We start from the raw sequence: 20,795 nt of genomic DNA, 5'->3' as shown, positions 1-20,795 counted from the left end.
GTCATTGCTGTGGTTTTGTAGGTAGTGTACATCAGAACACCTGCATAGTAATTGCACACGCTTATTACATTTTAGTGTTTTCTCCCGTTTCCCTAATACAAGACGCTGCTAGTTCACAGGAGAGTGCCTCTGATTCTCTCCCAGGACTGTGAGTGCAAGTGGCTGTGAAATTTGCTGTTAGTCTACGATGATCCCCAATTTGTAAACAGGCCACATAATATGTCACCATTGTAAACACCTTAAGTGGTGAAATTAAATCATCAGCAATCCCACTTGCTTACATAATTAATGATAATCAACACTTTAATGTGGCGACAGAGGAAAATCCCACTCCAGACTACCTCCTGGTGAGATTTCTCTATGCAGATGGTCGCAGATGGCCATGACCGCTCACATTGAAAAGCCTTCCTTTCGCATTGAGGAAGCTGCTTGTCGAGTAGAATATCTACTCGAGTGGCAGAAAGAAGCTGCGTCCTGATTTCCAAACACCCAACGCGAAAAATGCGGCCAAATGGCACAACCTAACGCACTTTGCCGCTTGCGGAACTCAGCGTAGCGCAACTAGGTTTTTAGGTCACTTCTTGAAGTTCCGCATAGCGGAACTCTGCGAACTCCACTCAGGCCTAGTTGTCAGGGACCAGGGACGAGGCATGGATGCTGTTGTAGGTCAACCTCTAAAGCATTTTTAACTGGCTGGGTTTTCTGGCGAGTAAAATTGGATCCAGTCTACTGCTGACAACAGATATCTCATTGCTGTAAGTATAAGGGACTATTTTCTTAACCCCTAAATCTCTCCCTGCTCTCCTTCATCCTTATCACCCCATCTCTTTTTTAAAAATGACACTTCCCACCCTGGCGCTCCTTTGTCCTACTAGCCCTTTCACACTTTGACCATGACCTTCTGTTACTTTAGCCAGGGCCCTCCACGTTTATGCACTGACATCTAGTGAAGCCATATTTGAAGGAATGTTTTATTTCAAAATCTTTTTATTGAGATTTATAGCAACATCAGAATAAAAGAAACATGACAGTTACATCCATTGGATTATAGAGGTCAAGTGTTACAGATTGCTTCCAGGTGAACACAGCTTGTTAACAAGGACTCTACCCCATAAGTACCTGTGCTTCTACGTCCCATCTTAAACCTTCCGCACCTCGAGCAGTCCCATTGTTTAACTACCCTGTCGTAGGGACTCTGAGCTAGTATACGGATGTGTTCTGTCCGAACTGTGCGCCCCAACTGAGGCCTAGTGTGAAAACCAAGAGAAAGAAAAAAAACAAGTGTTGCAAAACTAGAAAAAGAAAGAGAAAAAAGAAACATAAAGAGAGATTAACCAGTTTATCATGGTGGGTATGTTCCAGAGTGGCGACCTTTGTGGGGTTGGCGGGCGGGAGTCAGGTATCTCTCACACTAGAAACCCCTGGGGATACTCTGCTTGGTTAGATGCGGAAGAGGTGGAGGGCCCTCAGTCTGGGGCTGCATTCAAATGAGGGTAGGCCCTCTGACAGGTATTCCACCAGCGGAGACCAGATAAAATCAAAGCCCTTCCTCGTGTCATCTGTGATGTCTGTCAGACGCTCAAGCGCTAATGTTCGCCAAAGTCTTGTGTGCCACTGCGTTATGAATGGGGCCTCCATCTTTTTCTAGGCTGCTGTGACCGCTATCTTGGCCGCACCAAGGCATAACCACATGATGGCGCAATCACTAATTGTCTTTTCAGTATCAGGTTTCTAAGCCCCAGGAGGGTATGTTCAATGGTCTACGTTATGGGGTAACCTAAAATCAGCTTTATCTGTGACAGGATTTCTTTCCAGAACGGCTTGATAGAGGGATAGTCCCACCGGATGTGTCTGAAGTCACTCAACAAACCGCAGCCTCGTTTGCATCTGTCTTAGGTGTTGGGGAACATTGTACGTAGTTTCTGAGGGTGCAAGTACCAATCGTACATTATTTTGTAGTGAGCCTCCCGGAGATACATAGATCGGTTATGTTTGGTTATGTCTTTGTATAAACGGCTCCATTGCTTCTCTTCCATGGGACTAGAAAGAATAGAGTCCCAGAAAACTCTGTGCCTTGGACGCTCCTGTGGGCTCAGGGACCGGATGAGGGAGTAAAAAAAAGAAATAGTTCCCATAGTGGATGCCCCCCGACTGTGCACATTTCTCTATTGGGAGCAGGTCCCTGGTAGTGGCCAGCCGCTCCGATGGCTGCTGCACCCATTGTTTGTGTTGCGTGTAGTGGAGGCCCTTGGACGGCGCTAGATGGAATTCTTTAACGCATTCCGTGAAAGTCATGAATTCCCCTTTCTTATAAAGGTGGGAGATCATTAGGCATCCCCGTTTCCACTGTGTAAATGGCCCCTCCCTCATTGCCGGGGGGAAATCAGGGTTAACCTGTATGGGGTGTAGGGCGAGGGGAAGTTCGTCAGGGAGGACATTTTAGTAAGCAGGTCCCACACTCGCAGGGTAGTGGCTGTGGGAGTGCTGATGTACGCGTTTGGTGGCCTATGTTGCTTTTTTAACCATAAAAGGTCCCATATGGTCCTACCCATTATCTGGGGATCCATATGGAGCCAGTGCTTTTTGAAAGAGTGTTTTAAAGCATAACAAATTTTATTCAAATATGGCCGCTGTTCGTGAGCATACATGGTGGCGATATGTTTAATAGACAAGATCTATTGGCTTTGGAAATGCTTGTTTTGAATGGCATCAGTGCAGGCTTTCTTAATGGTTTTGTCAGAACTTTACCAAGTGAAAGTTCTGTTATGCCGGCGTAATCTTGCATGATTACGGTAGTTATACATTATGTTTATTACGCAAAATTTCTCAAACTATGCTACTATGCAATGCTGCATAACTATGCACAATTCACTGCAAAATTTCAGAACCAGGAACAACTAAAAAAGAGCGAGCAGCTACTGTTCGCAGCTCTTGTGTTTTTGTACTATTTTTTGGGGGAGGGGGGGGTTTATATAGCGCAACTCGACCCGTAGGTATTGTTAGGCACAGGGAGATTAAGTGATTTGTCCAGAATCACAGGATATTGAGCGCCCCTACCAAGACTCAAACCCAGTTCCCCAGCTTCAAGGTCGACTGCTCTGGCTGTTAGGCCACATCCTCTCCCCTATATTTCGAGCACAAAAAGAACACGAGGACCTATTCAATGCTACAATATAGCACCCAATGTTGATTTTACATTTCATTTAATGGTGCATAATTTCACTTAATTTTCCTGAAATGTAGCTACCACTTGTCCAGTCTTTTCTTTTGCTGCTTTGCACAAAATATTTAGCACACATTTTTTTTCTGCTTAAATACCTGTTTTTAAAAATTAGTGCACACGAAAAAACTGCAGTGCATAAATCATACATGCAGATAAGAAGAGCATGACATGCTAAAAAGTGTAAGAAACAAGCATTTGCCATGCAACAGGTCTCACTTTTGCAAAAGTTAGAGCTATTGGCATTGTGAATGACAATGTCTTTTGGTTTGGAGTGGATGTTTATGGGTAGGAGTGGAATTATGTGGGTTGAATTGGAATTGCTAGTTGTGGAATTGTGTGGGGTGGAATTGTGTGATGTGTAGTGTATTTATGTAGTGGAATTATGTGACATGGTGATTAGATACGGGTGAGAACTGCACAGGATAGATAGAAAGAAAAGATCACTGACATCCACGACAGCTTTAACAACCGGACCCCCCAGACAGCCACTGACACCTCAGAATTACCGCCCACCATCCACATCGACCCCCTGCTCACCTAGTCCCACGTGAAAGACGACGACAGCATCAAAACCATGAACACCATCCACTCCGGCTCTCAGTCAGATCCACTCCGGCTCTCAGTCAGACCCATCTCCGCACCACATCTTCAACAAGGCCAGCTCCACCATCGCACCCCATCTCCGCAAGATCCTCCGAGACCGCCACCTTCCCGGAGAGCCGGAAGCACGCCGAGATCAAAGCCCTGCTCAAGAAACCCAAGGCGGACCCAAGAAACCTCAAGAACTTCCGTCCCATCTCCCTGCTCCCGTTTCCGGTGAAAGTCATCGAGAAGATCGTCAACAAACAACTAACCCGCTACCTTGAGGACAACAACATCCTGGGCCCATCCCAGTCCGGGTTCCGCAGAAATCACAGCACTGAGACTGCCCTCATCGCTGCCAACGATGACATCAGACCCATGTTGGGCAGCGGAGAAACCGCGGCCCTCATCCTCCTGGACCTCTTTGCCGCCTTCGATACCGTCTACCACCACACCCTACCCACACGCCTCCAGGACGCAGGGATCCGGGACAAGGCCCTGGAATGGACCACCTTCTTCCTCTCTGGCAGAACCCAGAGTGTCCGCCTCCCGCCATTCTGATCCCAAGTCTCCGAGATCATCGGGCTGAGGGATGAACTCCATCGGCCCCCCTGCTGAACCAACTGCACTAGCTCCCGGTGAGGAAACAAGCATCTTTAAGATGCTATGTGTGGCCTTCAAATCACTACAGGGGAAGGGACCTCTATATCTTAGAAATAAACTCAGGTGGTATCAGCCGGCACGACAGCTAAGATCTAGTAATGCCCACCTTCTGTGTACTCAGAAAATACACAGACTAAGAAGGGGTGGCAGAGCCTTTTCCCACCTGGCACCTAGATACTGGAACAAACTGCCAGCAAATATCAGGTCCTGTAGTGATTTATCTAGCTTTAAGAAACTTTTGAAAACATGGTTGTTTTAGACGCTCCTGCCCGCCGTGTCTTCTCCTGTTGCGCCGAGAGATCCCCTTGGGGATGATTCGCTTGCGCTCAAGAAATTCACAAAGTAAAGTAAAGTATGATCACCAAGGATCATCCCTCAGCCTGACCCTCTTCAACGTCTACATGGCACCGCTGGCTAACATCGCCCGATCACACGACCTCAACATCATCTCCTACGCCGACGACACCCAGCTGATCTTCTATCGCTAACCAAGGACCCCTCCACCACCAGAACCAATCTCCACGAAGGAATGAAAGCCGCCACCGAATGGATGAGGAACAGCCAACTTACACTGAACTCGGATAAGATGGAAGTCCTCATCCTTGGCTGCACTCCGTCTGCCTGATCTACAGATGGATCCCTACCGAAACCAGGAGGACGGTTACCCAGGCCCTCGTCAGCAGCAGATTGGACAACGGCAACGCCCTCTACGCAGGAGCATTGACCAAACTCCTGAAACGACTACAACGAATACAGAACGCCTCTACACGCCTCATCCTCGACATCCACAGCCACATCACACCCCACCTGAAAGACCTGCACTGGCTCCCCTTCAACAAGAGGATCACCTTCAAGCTCCTCATCCTCGCTCACAAGGCACTCCACAACACCGGACCAACATACCTCAACAGAAGTCTCACCTTCTACACCCCGAACCGCCAGCTCGGCTCTTCCAACCTCGCCACCATCCTCTGTAGCTGAAGAACTACCACCGGCACCCTGAGACCCTTGCGGGTGTGTAGTGCGCTTTATAAATGTACTGATTGATTGATTGAAAGGAAGATAGAAAGGGATAGGTGGTTTGTGCACAAAATGGTGAATGAACTTTGGATAGAGGAGCAGAAAGAGTGTGTAAGAAAGAGAGAAAGAAGGGGGAGCAGGCCACAGAGATAAAGAAGCAAAGCGTAAAAAGACAGTACTTAGTCCCTGCTCCCTGGGAGTAAACGAAAGAGGAAAAGGAGGGACAAAGAGGCAGGACTGACCACTAGAAAGCAAGCAAGGATTTGTAAAGAACAGTGAAACAAGCAAATGAAAAGCAAGGGGATGGCTGTATGCCCCCAAACAAGTATACAAGAGGTCTCGAAAGCTTGACCTAATAACATGTCATAAGGGGTCAAAATGAGCCCTATCCTCATGCCACAGCCTACCAAGGAGACAGAGAAGGAAAAGGAACTTGTATACACCTGCTTGACAACAACATTTTAAAAACATGTTTTATTTGAGGATTTAATAATCCTATTAAACTTTTGAGGATCCAAAATTAGTATCCCAGGATCGTGCATTCGGATATGGAATACTCAATTCCTGGATCCTCGTAACCAGTATGAGAGCCACAAATCCTGAACAAAATAAAAGGTGCGAACCTCCTCTGCAGGTCATTCCCAGTCAGACTGGACGGAACAGCTATGTATACAGTACATCATAAAAAACTAAAACAATCACTGAATATCCTTTCTTAAAGAAGAATTATGGTTTCTACTTAACACATATTGAAATTAAAAAAAATAGAAAGTCACTTAAAGTATTGTTGAAATAATGAATTACTTGAATTTTATAAAACGCTCAAATGGCCATTGGCATCGTGGTACTAATGGACAACGAAGAGCTAGACCGCAATCGACTGAAAAATGTATGTAGCATGCCAACAAAATGTTGGAACCAGGGTTTTGAAAAGAGTCAGGCTGTTAAAATAGAGCTATGGTTCTTAACTTAAACCAAAAACCTCTGAAATTCCCCAGTTATTGGTTAGTTCTGTTAGAATGCACAGCCCCCATGCAACGCATATACCAAATGCTGCTCCAGTTCAATTTGTCCTACTTATGCAAAGTAGGAAGGCCTTTCTCACTCCATTGACCTGTAGGCAAGGCCCGGAGAGAGTAAATTATCTTCCCCACTTTAGCCAAGGCAGGAGAGGTCTATGATTTGCCCTGGTATTCTTTCCAGGTCACAGGGGATTATAGGAATAGGCATTTTTTGTTTTTTAGCTCTCGCAACCTATCAACAGGTCAGAGGGAATTTTCAGAACTGGGCAGGCTTTCTTATAAAGGTAAGAATAATGCAGAATCATGCCTTTTGAAGGAAGGGCCAGCTTTACTGTCTGGAAGGGTGCCTGGTGCAACAACTTTTAGTGGTGACTCTCATTTCCTCCTTCTCACATATTCCTGCACTACCACCCTCCATTGGTGCCCCTCATCTCTCTGTAGCCCCTCTTTCACATTTAATTTCTTTTGTAATGCTTCTCTTCACATTTCAAGTTGGCAAAGCACTTTACATCACACACACATATTATATAGAGACAATAATCATACAGTTGTGTAACTCAATGTATAGGAAATATTACATGAGATAGAGAGGGCTAAAAAGTGTAGGAGTCACCTGACATCTATACAGGTACGCATGGTATGTTACATTTCAGAGTTTAAAATATGATGCACTGGTTGGGGTGGTCTATGCTGACATGTATATATATCACTAACTGAAACGCTTTTAGCAACTTTAGAATGATGAAATAATGAGAAAAAAGCAATAAGTTCTAAACCTTTGCCTTGCAGTTTGCATAGAGCTATTTGATGCCAGTTCGATGCACATTGTGCTACAGTATAAGGATTTTAACTTATGAACTGCAAGTAACAAAAGTATCTCTGTGACAAAACCAGTGCAGGGCTCGAAAAATCAAAAAAATGGTATTAGTCATGCAGGACTAGTACCTTGAAAATTATCCTCAACCTAACTGCAACCTACTTGTCCTCCGTCTCTGAAAGCAGAGCAAATGTGACAAGATAACAAGATTTAAAGGCATCTTTTTTGCTCATTAACTTTATGAGCAATAAAAGTGCCTTTAAATCTTGTTATCTTGTTACATTTGCTCGAGACCGAGGACAAAAGTTAGTTTGTTTTCCTACTCGCCAGAAAGGGCGAGTAGGACCTAAAAACAGCTCACCCTCATTAAATTTAGCTTGCAAATGTGAGCAGTCAAGTGGATTTTTCGAGCCCTGCAGTCCAGTTACCCACTAAGTTTTCTACTTAAAATACACATTTGTGATATGCATGTAACACATTGTGATATACAGCATGTACATTACCCTTATATGCTACTTTATGATGCACCTAAACGGTGACTAGACAAAAAACAGATTTCTCCAGCAAATACAACAGGTCAATAAATCCAGACTGCCAAATGCCATGTGGAAAACTTCTGTGCTGTTTGGCCTTGGTTTTGCAGTAGCAGTCCTGTGGTGTCATTTTGGAAGGCATCCCAGGGGTGGCATAATACATGCTGCAGCCCCTGGTAGGCCTCTGGGGTGCCTATGCCCTTAGTACCTGGGGTACCATATACTAGGGACTCACAAGGGTACCCCAGTAACCAAACTGGAGTGTACCTAAAGTACTTGCAGTCAATTTGGAGAGGAAGCAGCTAGGCCTGGGTCCTGGATTGCTGAGCCCCAGCCAGACTAAAGTAAAAAAAAACAGTGAAACATCAGCAAAAAGTGGGGGTAACCATAAGAGCAGATCCTACTCTCCTACACCTAGCATGTGTGCTGGAGTTAGCCCTTTGAAATTTAAGTGGGGCAGAGAACAGACCTGCTCCCAATAATCCAGGCAAGATGGCCTATTGTGCCTATACCCAGTCCCCTGTGTCTCAATGTCTGATAGGAATACCCAAACCCCAACAGCAGAGCCATTCACAGTCATGTGACACATGACATTGGCAGAGGCACAGAAATGGTTAGGAATTGTCAGGATAGGAAAATACCAACTTTCTAAAAGTCACAAAAATAATGTATATAGCATGAGAAAAATTTCCAAAATTCTTAACAGCAAAATTAGCTTTATTCATTATTGTGAATTTATCATCTCAAAATGTTCACCCACATATTTAATGCAAACCACATCTCTCTTTTCAATTACTTGGGAGTAGTGTTTAATGATTTATTTTATTAACATACAAAAGACAATGCAAACACTATATAAGAGCCACAACAATTACATAAATTATAAAAAGAAATACATGTACATGAATACACAAAAACGAACAAACATACGCTGCCCACAATGACCCCATATCTCCGTTGCGTTGAAGACCAAGCCACGTCACTGCGTGGAGGAGCACAAGCCAGGGCTTAATGCTATTCTGCACCCACTCTAACACTGGGGGCAAGAACAAACAGGGCCGGACTGGGAACCCAAAGCAACCCTGGCAAATTTTGTCAGACCAGCCCCGTATGGTGCATAGTGAATGCAGTGTGCAAGCCTGACAGCTGCAAGGAGGGTTTGGGGAGTTCTACCTCCTTAAGATTTGGGCAAAAGTGTCACATTCTACAACACATTTTTCATTATATATTCATTTGTATTGGCTTTTAAAGCATGGTAAGTGATGACCTCAGAGTGCACCAGGATACAACAATCTTTGTTGGGGCTCTTCAATGATTCCCTCACTATCACTCTCCAACAGTGCCCGTCATAGCTCCATTGCCCTTTTCTCACATGTATTTCATGTGTTTTATAGTGCCTCTGATATCAGTTTAGGGTTATCGGAGCACTTTACATCACACACAAATACAGACACAATGAATCATATGTGTCTAAATCAATGTATAGTAAATGTTACATAAATAAAGAGTATTACAAGGTGTAGAATTAATGTCATCCATACAGGTAGTCATTTGTAAAGATTGCTTTGCCTGGTTAGTACAAACCCAGGAATCATAATATAACACAGTGGTTAGGGGTGACTTTACTGATAAGAATGTATTTCTACCCAAACAAAACCCTTTTTATGATTAGTGCCTGGTACAGCCAGTCCCACCTTGAGAACAAAGAGTGAACTGGCTGCGAATTTGAAATTGTGTGGAATCAAGTCTGCACCTGTGCCTAATTCATACTCCTGCCACAATTTACTGGAGGTTGTATCTGGGATAGGGTCACCTGGGTGAAAAAGAGCATAAAAAGTATGGGAGCATAGCACACACACACCACACACAGGGAAATTGTTACCAGGGGTATTCTACTGTATGCTTCAATTGTATTGTATAGTATTTAGTAATATTATTTAATTGAAAGTACTCCCCATTTTTCAAAAAGACAAACACTGGCCGAGAGATTGAGTTATTGTGTCATTTGAGAGATTGAAGCCTGTTACTACTCACCCGCCCTACCCTGAGAGCAAAGTAAGGAAAATGTAGGTAGGTTATCTTCTGGGCAATTAAGAAACTCACACAGTTTCTTTGGGGAAGTTTGTTTGTAGTACATTCCGACAACAAACCATTGAAAGACATGTTCACTGAAATGAGTTTAGATGCTGTTTCCTCAAGGATCTATAGGTGGATAGTAGCACTCCAAGACTATGACTTTGTGGTAAACTATAAACCAGGTGCTTAGAATGAAGTTTCAGATTGCCTTTCCCGCCTTGTCCAGACAGATCCAAATGCTGAGCTTTTTGGGTCAAGTGACTCGTGGGAGTATGACAATTACAAAGTGTGTGAGGTCATGACTGACGTCTTGAGTGAGGAAGAGTGGAAGTCATCCATAGAAGGTGACCCCATAATCCGTGAAGTCTGCAAACTGGTGACTGAAGAGTGGGAGGCATAAAGAGTCTGAATGAGGAAACGCACAAGTTCTGGAACGTGCGTCACAAGTTGTCTGTCTGCTCTGCTTTGCTTTGGAGGGGCACAAAGCTGGTCCCTCCGCTCTCCATCAGGTCAAGAATTGTTCACCAAGCTTACCAGGGACATCAAGGGATCCCAAAAACCAAAGAGAGGAGTCTCTTGCACTTCTGGTGGCCTGGCATTGATCTCCTTGTCGAGCGCATGGTGAGGGATTGCATAGAATGTAGTGCATGTGACAAGATCTGTAATACAAGAGTTCAACCCATGGTTGTATGTGACATCCCCACAGGCTGTTGGCAAGAGGTAGCTTTAGACCTTCTGGGTCACATTAAGAGCAGTTCTGGCCAGTACTATGTCTTGGTACTAACAGACATGTTATCTAGGTGGACGGAAATTAAGATCACACACACAACACTGAAACTAAAGCTGGTGTCAAGTTGAGTTGTGTGATATAGGAGTGTGAGTGGAAAGGAGTTATAAGGTAATCACTATATGGTGCATATTACAATCTACATGAACTGTATACTGTACCCCAATAAGTATTTTGCTGGTATGGGTTTTTAATTAGCCCATCTTGTGCCCCATGAGCCTGTAGAATGGGAGGGAAGGAGCACCTGTAGTCAGACAGTCTTCAAGGTTGCTACCTCGCCTGGTTACTACCTCACGGCGGCTCTGTGGTTCCATGTAAATTGTAATATGCACCACATAGTGATTACCTTATGAAGAATTAACTTTTTATCTTTAGTATTTAGAGTGTAGAAGGGATCTCAGTAGGTCCTGATGAGAAGACAGGAGAGGGCTTCGAAACATGACAGCAAAAGAGGTACGGCCCATTAAAGCATAGTAACTCCGTCTCTTTCCCCACTTTTAATACTACCAGATTAGATGGCATTAGTTTATTTTTTCGCTGAGCCAGGTATTTTTTAATTATTCATCACTTTCACTCACTTCCGACCCTTCCACTCACACCCGTATATCACACGTAGTTTTGTAATCAGTGCTCCTGCGTAGTCGTAGGTCGTAGCACGCCCATCCCGCCGCGGGGCGGGAAGACCCCGATGATGAAGCATGCCACCAAGGGTCCTTTTGGTGGGTGAGGGATATTTTAACAAAGCTGTGTGCTTTCCCTGAACGTAGGAGACACACAAATTCTGGAGGGATACTTTTTTCCATTTCTTTTTTCCATGTTTATAAGGGTGGATCCCTTTGTTTAACATATATTGACTAGAGGAGGACGTATCCACCTCTAATGCTCTTGGAGCGCTACCTCTTCACTCCCATTGTTTTTTTTTTTTATAATTATGGGAAGTACACAAAAGTACACAAAAGCGTTGTGCCCTCTACCATCCCGAAACCAACGGAATGGTAGAGAGGTTTAACCGTGTTTAGAAGGAGTCCATCCAACTGGCCAAGGCCCAGAACATGGACTGGAAATCAGAAATAGTGGTTCGTGTGGTGGTTTAACCTCTCACGCCTTACTCCACCACGAGTAAGGTTCCCTTTGAACTGTTTCAAGGACGGAGTCCTAACACACACAAGTTCCAAGCATGGATGAGGGACAAAGGTGTGAGTGTGGGTTTAAATGCAGTTCCTAGTGTGATGCCCTCTAATGCAGACTCTGATGTGGTGTCCTGGCAAGAAAGATAAACTGGAAGATAGCCAAAAGGAAGGAGTATTTTGATTCCAGGCATGCTGTCTCCCACACACGTTTAGGTGTGGGTGAGAGAGTAATTGTACGTCTTACCCAGAGGTCTGGTGGGGTTTCAAAGTTCTCCCCACCTTTTGTTGTAAAAAAACTCTTTCAAAATGTTGTAAATTTAAATGATGGTATTTGGAATTTAAATAGGTTTGCTCCCATGCACGCTAATCCTCAACCCGAGTTGGTAGCCAGAAATAAACTTTCCAAAAGCGTGCCAACTCTGTGTAGGAGTTCTCGCACTGGAATGTTTCCAGCAAAGTTACGTGATTTATTTTTGCAATAATGTACCTTGTCTCTCTCATATCTCTGTTTTTTTTTTTGGTTGTATCTTTCCTTTGTTTTGTGTAAAGGGTAAAGGTGTGTAATGACCTGCCTGTCTTGTTCTTTCTTGTAATACATAGTGAGCATGAGAGTTCCTCATTCTAGAACTTCTATCTAGTTTGAGTTGCTTTAGAATATCCATGTTTCAGTTGCTGCTGGCGCTGCGGGGGTAGGACGTTTCTCCCTGCTGACGTTTAACTACAAATAAAGAAGATCCTATTAATTACTTCCTGCGTGATACCATTCTACTTTATTACAGGAAAGGATTGTAATTGGCAGTTTGGAGACATAGGAGGAGAGGCACCAACACGTCAGTGGCCAACAACCACAACCACCACGATTAGCGTCCAATAGTCCCTGTATACCCTGAGGTCACTAATGGAGTCTAACAGGTGGTAATTGAAAAGCCTCCAATTTCTGGAAGAAGTGATACATGGGAATTAGAAACCGCTGGCTGAACTTTCGCCATATATAATATCTTAATGAGAGAAAAATTCAGACATTTGGTTCTATTTTATTGTTAGCATTTCTTGCACAAATAGAAGGATGTTCACTTACCAACTAAATCAGCCAATACTGTTACAAATAGTAGTGTTTGATTGTTGGACACCATTTTTGAATGGAGGCCCAATTTATAGTCATGTAGTAATCCCAGAGCACCAAGGCCGCTGGCAGAGCCAAGCAACAGATGTGTCAGTGGGTTCAGAGTCGGCTGCAAACCACGCTCCACATACTTGCAAGAAAGTTTCCTTTACAAAAGAGCCCTTTCCCAGAATTGCATGTCACGAACTCTGAAGGAGGGTAGAGCGGAAACAATGCGAGGCGTTTCCTGCGCCACCATGATGCAGCGTTTTTGAAAAGTGCACTGTTAGGTAACCTTGCCAACGGTTTGCGGAACCTCGCTCGGGCGCATCGTCACATTTGGAATGAAGCCTTACATCCGTTAAAGGACAGGGGCAGTTCTTCAGGTCTTTAATGCCCTAGAGAGAAAGGCCCTTCTTACGCACTGACGTTCTCAACAAGAGCTCACGCCCACACACGTAAGCACACCAGCAAGCATTGCACCATACCATGGGCCAGGACCATTAGCAATGTTCCATTTTACAAGATGCATGCAGCCTTCATCATTTCTCGACAAGTAAACGTGTTTGCAGCACCCCCGTGTACTTGGGCCTACCAGTCAGGAAATAATGAACGCGAATTAATTAATAAGACATGGCATAAAGATGTCATCAATACACTCTTAATGTTGTTATGTATTTGCTAAACACATCACGGATACATAAAAATGTTAAATGGTATATGATATATGATATCAGGTTATGTTTATATTGAGCTTGAAGCAGCCTTCTAACTCCTTGAGCTCCAGCAAAAAGCCCATAATGAATAGCATTTTACATATCAGTGTGAATGAAACATTTAGATGTCATGCGTACTCTTCATTGTCGCTGAGTAAACAAACAAACGTTTACAAAAGGTGCTCGTTTTATATGTTTTAATAGAAAATACAAGGGGCCTCATTTATGAGGCTGTGCGTCACTTTTACGCCGCTGGTGCCTCACTTTTTGTGACGCAGCAGTGGCGTAAAAAATGCGCCTTGTTGCGCCATTATTTACAAAGTGGCGCATCTAGGTAGATGCGTCACTTTGTAAACCTCTGCGCCACATTATACCTGCGCCAGGTAGAATGTATGCAAGGGGGCGTATTGACGCAAGAAAGGGTCGTAGAAGTGACGCAGTGAAATCTATGTGATTTCACTGCGCCACTTCTAGGACACAAATGTGTCAATTTCTTACGCAGGCCCTTTCACATGGGGCTTGCCCCATGTGAAAGGATACATTGCTGGAGTAGCGCCACTTTTGTGACACACTTCAGCAATGCGTCACTTTTGCGCCATACAGATACGTCAGAAATACTGACGTATCTGTAACTCCTTGCGCAATGATGCGTCATACTGTAAATATGACGCATCATTGGTGGTGCAAGGAGGGAGCAGTGAAAAGTGACGCATCGCTGTTTTCACGCAGCGATGCGTCACTTTTCATAAATGTGGCCCCAGGTAAGTAAGACTCGTCGGGGATGAGGCCGTGAACTAACAAGAAGAGGCTAATAGATGTCACAACCACCATCGGCCAAAAGGACTTCTTTGAGGTGATATGAATCCTCATTTTACACATCGAGTGATACTGATCAGTATTCAAAGATATTTCTAAAACAGTGGTACTGCTGCCCGCCACTGAAAAACACGTTATTTTTGTATGCCCCTCTTTTCCACGGACCGCTAAATGCCACCTGCATGCGCCCGCCTCCAGCCTTCCCCGCCTTTTCTTCTTAGGATGTGGTCACTGGGGACTAAATCTTAAAACTTTTTCTTGCTATGACCTGTTTTTATTGTCCCTGGAAGTTGATCGGTGGTCTCCAGGGTCGTTTCCTTTCTAGAGGGCACTGACGCTTGACAATGATAGAGTTATGCTATTTGAAAACATGAAATACAGATTTACATAGATAAATAATTATAAAGCCCAGCGTGTTTTTATGTGGAAACGGGCTGTCACTGAGGGGTATGTATATGCTTGTATCTGAGAGGGACCCTTAGTAGTTTAGGCATATCCATTGCATTTTTGAACATGGTGCAGACGCTTGTTTTTCAACATAGCCATTTACTTATAAAAATCATATAAATAAGGTAGAGTATCATGTTGGTGAAATTAGAATAATATATAACAATTACATTACCTATGGTATGCAAACATAGCGACTGAAGGAATGTTAATTGAATTTTGAGACTGTGTGACTTGGATGTAAGATCCTTTGCTTGCACTTTAGGACTGACTATACGTACGTATAGCTCCACCGATCAGTGATAAGTACATTGCCTAATGCAGGAAATGTTTTGGATCCGTCTAGAACTCTGGCGTCCCTATTGCTAAAGTGTGCATGCATGTATTTAGAATGTACAGTGAGAGATTATTTTATCTTAATTGGTAAATTATTATTTGTGCGCATTTTTGGACGTTGGCAATGCCGAACTCGAGAAATTAGGAGGATCGACAATTAAAGGGATAGAATCCCTTTTATGTTAAAATGATGGTAAGCGATTCACAAATTCCAAGGCTCACTTGTAATGTGTATATATGTAGCGGATCCATGCCTTATAATAACGTCACAGCACAACCAGAGTCTAGCCTGGGTAATATCTGAGCACTGAAAAGCCTGTTTATAGATGACTTTAGTAAAAACCTATTTGGAATCTGATCCATGACCTCTACGTGAAATGTAGCTATAATTGCAGAACTAGACACATTCTGACCTTTTTTTTATTATCTCCTTTTTACTAGCCACGAGGAGGTGTAGAAGCTGGCCCCAAAAGCCTGAGAGAGGCTAAACTTATAGAACGACTGAGGAAACTAGGTAAATGTACACGCCAACAATTGTGGTGTTTAATGTGATTTTTTGTTGAAACAAACAATACATGTCATAAATATTCCTTTGCCTCTTCAACTGAAGCCAGGATCAGCTAGTAGTTTTATAGATATTGTTGTAATCAACTCTTCCCACTTCGTAGTGATTATTTACATGCATACACCACATGAAAACTAAGGTTAGGTACCTTATAATGTGCACTTATATAGATCACGTTGCGAACTCATATATGTCCGTGGCATTCAGCACACTTCTACTGTCTCCAGGTGGAGGCCCATTTGGTTTCTGAAAACCAATATGGTTGACTGCAACGTCACAAGGTTCTTTACTGTGATATTTTCTTTTGTACTTGGGAACATCCAGCTGAGGGTGGTTATTTGAGTGAAGCATCCGAGATGGTACATACAGAAGGAATTTCCCAAAGGTGGGTCAGTCTGGCAGAAAGCTCGTGTGCAACTAAAGTACTTTAAAAACACTCCATCAGTGCACCGGAACCAGCGCAGTTCACAACGGGTTTGAGGAATGTGGTCAAATTCCCTGCGACTTGTTCAAGTTCAAGTTCAAGAATTTGTATAGCGCACTACTCACCCAGAGGGTCTCAAGGCGCTTGAGGGAGGGTGGGTGCATTACTTATCGAATAGCCAGGTTTTAAGCTGCTTTCTGAAGGAGAGGTGGTTCTGTGTAAGGCGGAGGTGATTGGGGAGGGAATTCCAGGTTTTGGCCGCTAGGTAAGAGAAGGATCTTCCTCCCATGGTGGATCTATGGATGCGCGGAATTGCGGCGAGGGCTTGATTGGATGATCGTAGTTGGCGGGTGGGTGTGTAGAAGGACAGTCTTGTGTTGAGGCATTTGGGTCCTAGGTCGTAGAGGGCCTTGTGTGCGTGGGTGAGGAGACGGAACGTTATTCTCTTGTTGACGGGGAGCCAGTGGAGGTCTTTCAGGTGACCGGAAATGTGAGCTTGACGGGGATGTCCAGTATGAGTCTGGCTGAGGCATTTTGGATACATTGGAGTTTTTTCTGTAGTTTGGCTGTGGTTCCGGCGTAAAGGGTATTTCCATAATCCAGTCGGCTAGTGACCAGTGCGTGGGTGACTGTCTTTCTTGTTTCGGTGAGGATCCAACGGAATTTTTTTTTGAGCAAGCGTAGGATGTTGAAGCATGAAGATGAGACGGCGTTGACTTGTCTGGTCATCGAGAGGGAGGAGTCTAGGATGAAGCCTAGGTTACGTGCGTGATCTGTAGGTATGGGTGCTGTACCCAGGGCCGGTGGCCACCATGAGTCGTCCCAGGAAGAGGGGGATGATCCTAAAATGAGGACTTCCGTTTTGTCCGAGTTTAGTTTTAAACGGCTGTTCTTAATCCATTTGGCTACTTCTTTCATTCCTTCGTGTAGATTGGTTTTGGCGGTGTTTGGGTCTTTTGTGAGGGAGAGGATCAGCTGGGTGTCGTCTGCGTAGGAGATGATGTTGAGGTTGTGTTGTCACGCGATGGATGCGAGGGGACTCATGTAAACGTTGAAGAGGGTGGGACTGAGAGATGATCCTTGTGGTACGCCGCAGATGACATCGGTGGCCTCTGATCTGAAAGGGGGGAGGCGGACTCTCTGGGTTCTTCCGGCGAGTAACGAGATAATCCAGTCCAGAGCTTTACCTTGTATTCCAGCGTCGTTGAGGCGTTGTATGAGGGTGCTATGACAGACTGTGTCGAAGGCGGCGGAGAGGTCAAGTTAGATGAGGGCAACTGTTTCTCCGTTGTCCAGTAGCGTTCGGATGTCATCTGTAGCTGCGATGAGGGCGGTTTCGGTGCTGTGTTTGGCTCGGAATCCGAACTGTGATGGGTCGAGGGAGTTGTTGGATTCAAGGAAGGCGGCGAGTTGACTATTGACGGCTTTCTCGATTACTTTGGCCGGGAAAGGGAGGAGTGAAATGGGGCGGTAGTTCTTAAGTTCAGAGGGGTCTGCTGTGGGTTTCTTCAGAAGGGCGCTGAGTTCGGCATGTTTCCAGCTTTCCGGGAAGGTAGCGGAGTTGAAGGAACAGTTGATGACGTCGCGGAGATGGGGTGCGATGATGGAGTCAGCTTTGTTGAAGATGTGATGGGGACATGGGTCGGTAGGTGAGCCTGAGTGGATGGAGTTCATCAGGCGGATGGTGTCTTCAGTGGTGAGTGCGTTCCAGGCGCAAAGGTTGTTAGAATGCTGTTTTGGTTCGGAGGTGAGTGGAGTGGATAGGTCTTCGGACTGGTTTTCAAAGCTGTTATGTATTTCGGCGATTTTGTTGTGGAAGAAAGAGGATAAAGAGTCGCAGAGGAATTGGGAGGGAGTGATGTCGTTGGTGCCGGCGGTGGGGTTGGTAAATTCTTTGACGATGTTGAATAGTTCCTTGCTGTTGTGGGCGTTGTTGTCGAGTCGATCCTTGAATGCTGATTTCTTGGTGGATCGGATCAATTGGTGATGTTTGCAGGTGGCGTCCTTGAAGGTGGTCAGGTTGTCGGTGGTTGGGTTTTTTCTCCAGGTTTTTTCGAGAGTACGACATAACTTCTTGGATTTCTTAAGGTCATCGTTGAACCAGGGTGCTTTTTTGCTACCTTGTTTGGTCTGGTGGTTTTTCAAAGGTGCTAATTCGTCAGCGCTGTGGGTGATCCATTGTGTGATTTTGGTGGCAGCTTGGTTTGGGTCCGATGAAATGGCGGGAGGGTTTTGGTTAAGTGATGTGAAGAGTTGGTCGGTGGTGATTTTGTTCCAGTTTCTTCGAGGAATAGGTTGTGGGGGGTTGTGGGTCTCGGTCTGTTTGTAGCTGAAGTGAACGCAGCTGTGGTCCGTCCAATGGAGAGTTATGGTGTGATCGAAGGAGATGTGTTTGCTGGAGGTGAAGATAGGGTCAAGCGTGTGTCCGGCAAGGTGCGTGGGGGTGTTAACAAGTTGTTTAAGTCCGAGATTGGTCATGTTGTCCAGAAGGGTGGTGGTGTTGCTGTCGTTTTTCTTTTCCAGGTGGAAGTTAAGGTCTCCTAGTAGAATGTAGTTCTCGGAGGTGAGGGCATGTGGGCAGATGAAGTCAGTGATGTCTTTGTTGAAATGTGTACGGGTTCCAGGTGGTCTGTAGATGAGGGTGCCTCTAAGTGTGGTCCTGGGGTCGGTGTGGATTTGAAAGTGAAGGTGTTCGGCTGTAGCGAGGGTATCGTCGGAGTTGGTCGTGATGCGGATGGTGTTCTTATGGACGATGGCGATGCCTCCTCCTGTTTGGTTGATGCGATCCTTTCGGATGATCTTGTAGCCGTCCGGGATGGCTATGGCGATGTCGGGCGCTGAGGAGGCGTTCATCCAGGTTTCTGTAAGGAAGGTGACGTCCGGTGAAGTGGTGTCGAGTAGGTTCCATAGTTCGATGGCGTGTCTGTGGACCGAGCGAGTGTTGAGCAGGATGCACTTCAGGTGGTTGTTGTTTGAGCTCCGTTTGGCGTTTGTGGTTGTAGATTGGTTCTTGATACAGCAGAACTTGCAGGATTGGCAGGAGAAGGGTCCATGGCTGTGTCCTGGGGCCGCTTGGAAGCAATTTGGTGTGCGACCGGGGTTGTGCCAAATGTACAGATGTAACCTTACCACCTGATATGTAGGCATAAACAAATATTCGGCATTGTGTGAGCAGAAATCAGGCACAGGTGACTAAACGGGTGGTAGAAGAAACAGAAAGGCGGCTTTCCGTTGCACATCTAGCCCCCATTTGGAGGTAGAAATTAAATGATGAACACCAACTGTGCACTTGGGTGATGGAAGACAGAAGGCATATTTGTTTCACCTGTGCATGGCACCTTCCCCAGTATCATGTCTAGAGTGCTGCATTGGAAGAGAGGGCAGACAGAAAGCAGAAGCTGGCACATTCCTGCAGATGCCACGGCTTTAGCGCACATGTCCGGTGAGTGCACCCACAATGTATGTGCCACACACGTGGTATAATTTTCAAAAGCATAAGTGGCCAGCGTGTATGCTCAGAAACTCCCTTTAGCGGACCGATGCGCAAGAGCTGAGCCAGACCCTTATGCTTCAGTGAGCATTATCTGTGACATGTTATCAATGTGTGGTTTTCTTCCGAGGCTGAGACTCGCTGTAGAAGGGACTGTGAGTGGCCCTATGGGGAAAAGACGGTCTGTCCTGACCTGCATGATATGCCCATTCAGTGAGCGACGCTGGTCATGCACAATCAAAAGATGGGCTCTGGTGGATAGGTCTTCCGATAGAGAGAAGATGAGCTTGGTGTCATCTGTGTAGGACATGATGTTCAGTCCATGGGTTCTAACGATGTTGGTCAGGGGAGTCATGTAGACGTTGAGCAGAGTAGGGCTGAGGGATGAACCTTTAGGGATGCCACAGATGATGTTCTTGGGTTTCGATGTGAAAGGTGGAAGGTGGATTCCCTGTGTTCTTCCGGTGAGGAAGGATGCAATCCTTTAGGGGACATCCTTTTGGGCTCCAATCTGATGAAGCCTCCTGATCAAGGTGTGGTGGACCATGGTGGTGAATGCAGCTGAGAGGTCATGGAGGATCAGGGCGGCTGCTTTACCCTGGTCTAGGAGGGTTCTGATGTCATCGAGGGCTACAATCCGGACAGTTTTGGTGCTGTCATTCGTGCAGAATGCAAATTGGGATGAGTCAAGAAGATCGGTGTTCTCCAGGCATTCAGTGACTTGGTGACTGATTGTCTTTTCGAGGATTTGGCAGGAAAGGGGAACAGATGGGGCGGTAGTTCTTGAGCTTGTTGGGGTTGGCGAACAGTTTCTTATGGATACCCTCAAATGCATTGCAAAAAGCTATTGAGCACTGGAAACACATGCACCCCATGAAGTACAGACTTGCTGGCTCCACCTCAATTCAAGAAACATAACACCCATACATGCTCTTTCTCCGGCAGAGCAATCAGGAGCTCGAACTCTCTGCCACCAAAGATACTGACTAACCCATCCATAATCATCTTCAAGAAAACTGTGAAAGCAATACTGCTTGAACGACACA

At 45.2% G+C, this 20,795-nt stretch overlaps 1 protein-coding gene across 1 annotated transcript in view; it reads left to right on the top strand.

Moving 5' to 3' along the window:
- The window catches only part of ARG1 (arginase 1), a 176,650-nt gene that overhangs the window by 51,613 nt on the left and 104,242 nt on the right, over window positions 1-20,795 (top strand). Inside the window, exon 2 of the mRNA XM_078648859.1 lies at window positions 15,712-15,784. Coding sequence (XP_078504985.1) covers window positions 15,712-15,784 — 73 coding nt within the window. The remainder of the gene's footprint in view (window positions 1-15,711; window positions 15,785-20,795) is intronic.

This window comes from Lissotriton helveticus, chromosome 6, assembly GCF_964261635.1.
Source record: "Lissotriton helveticus chromosome 6, aLisHel1.1, whole genome shotgun sequence".
Taxonomy (NCBI): Eukaryota; Metazoa; Chordata; class Amphibia; order Caudata; family Salamandridae; genus Lissotriton; species Lissotriton helveticus.
Note: the sequence above shows the minus strand (reverse complement) of the source record. Positions and strands in the feature narration are given on the sequence as shown.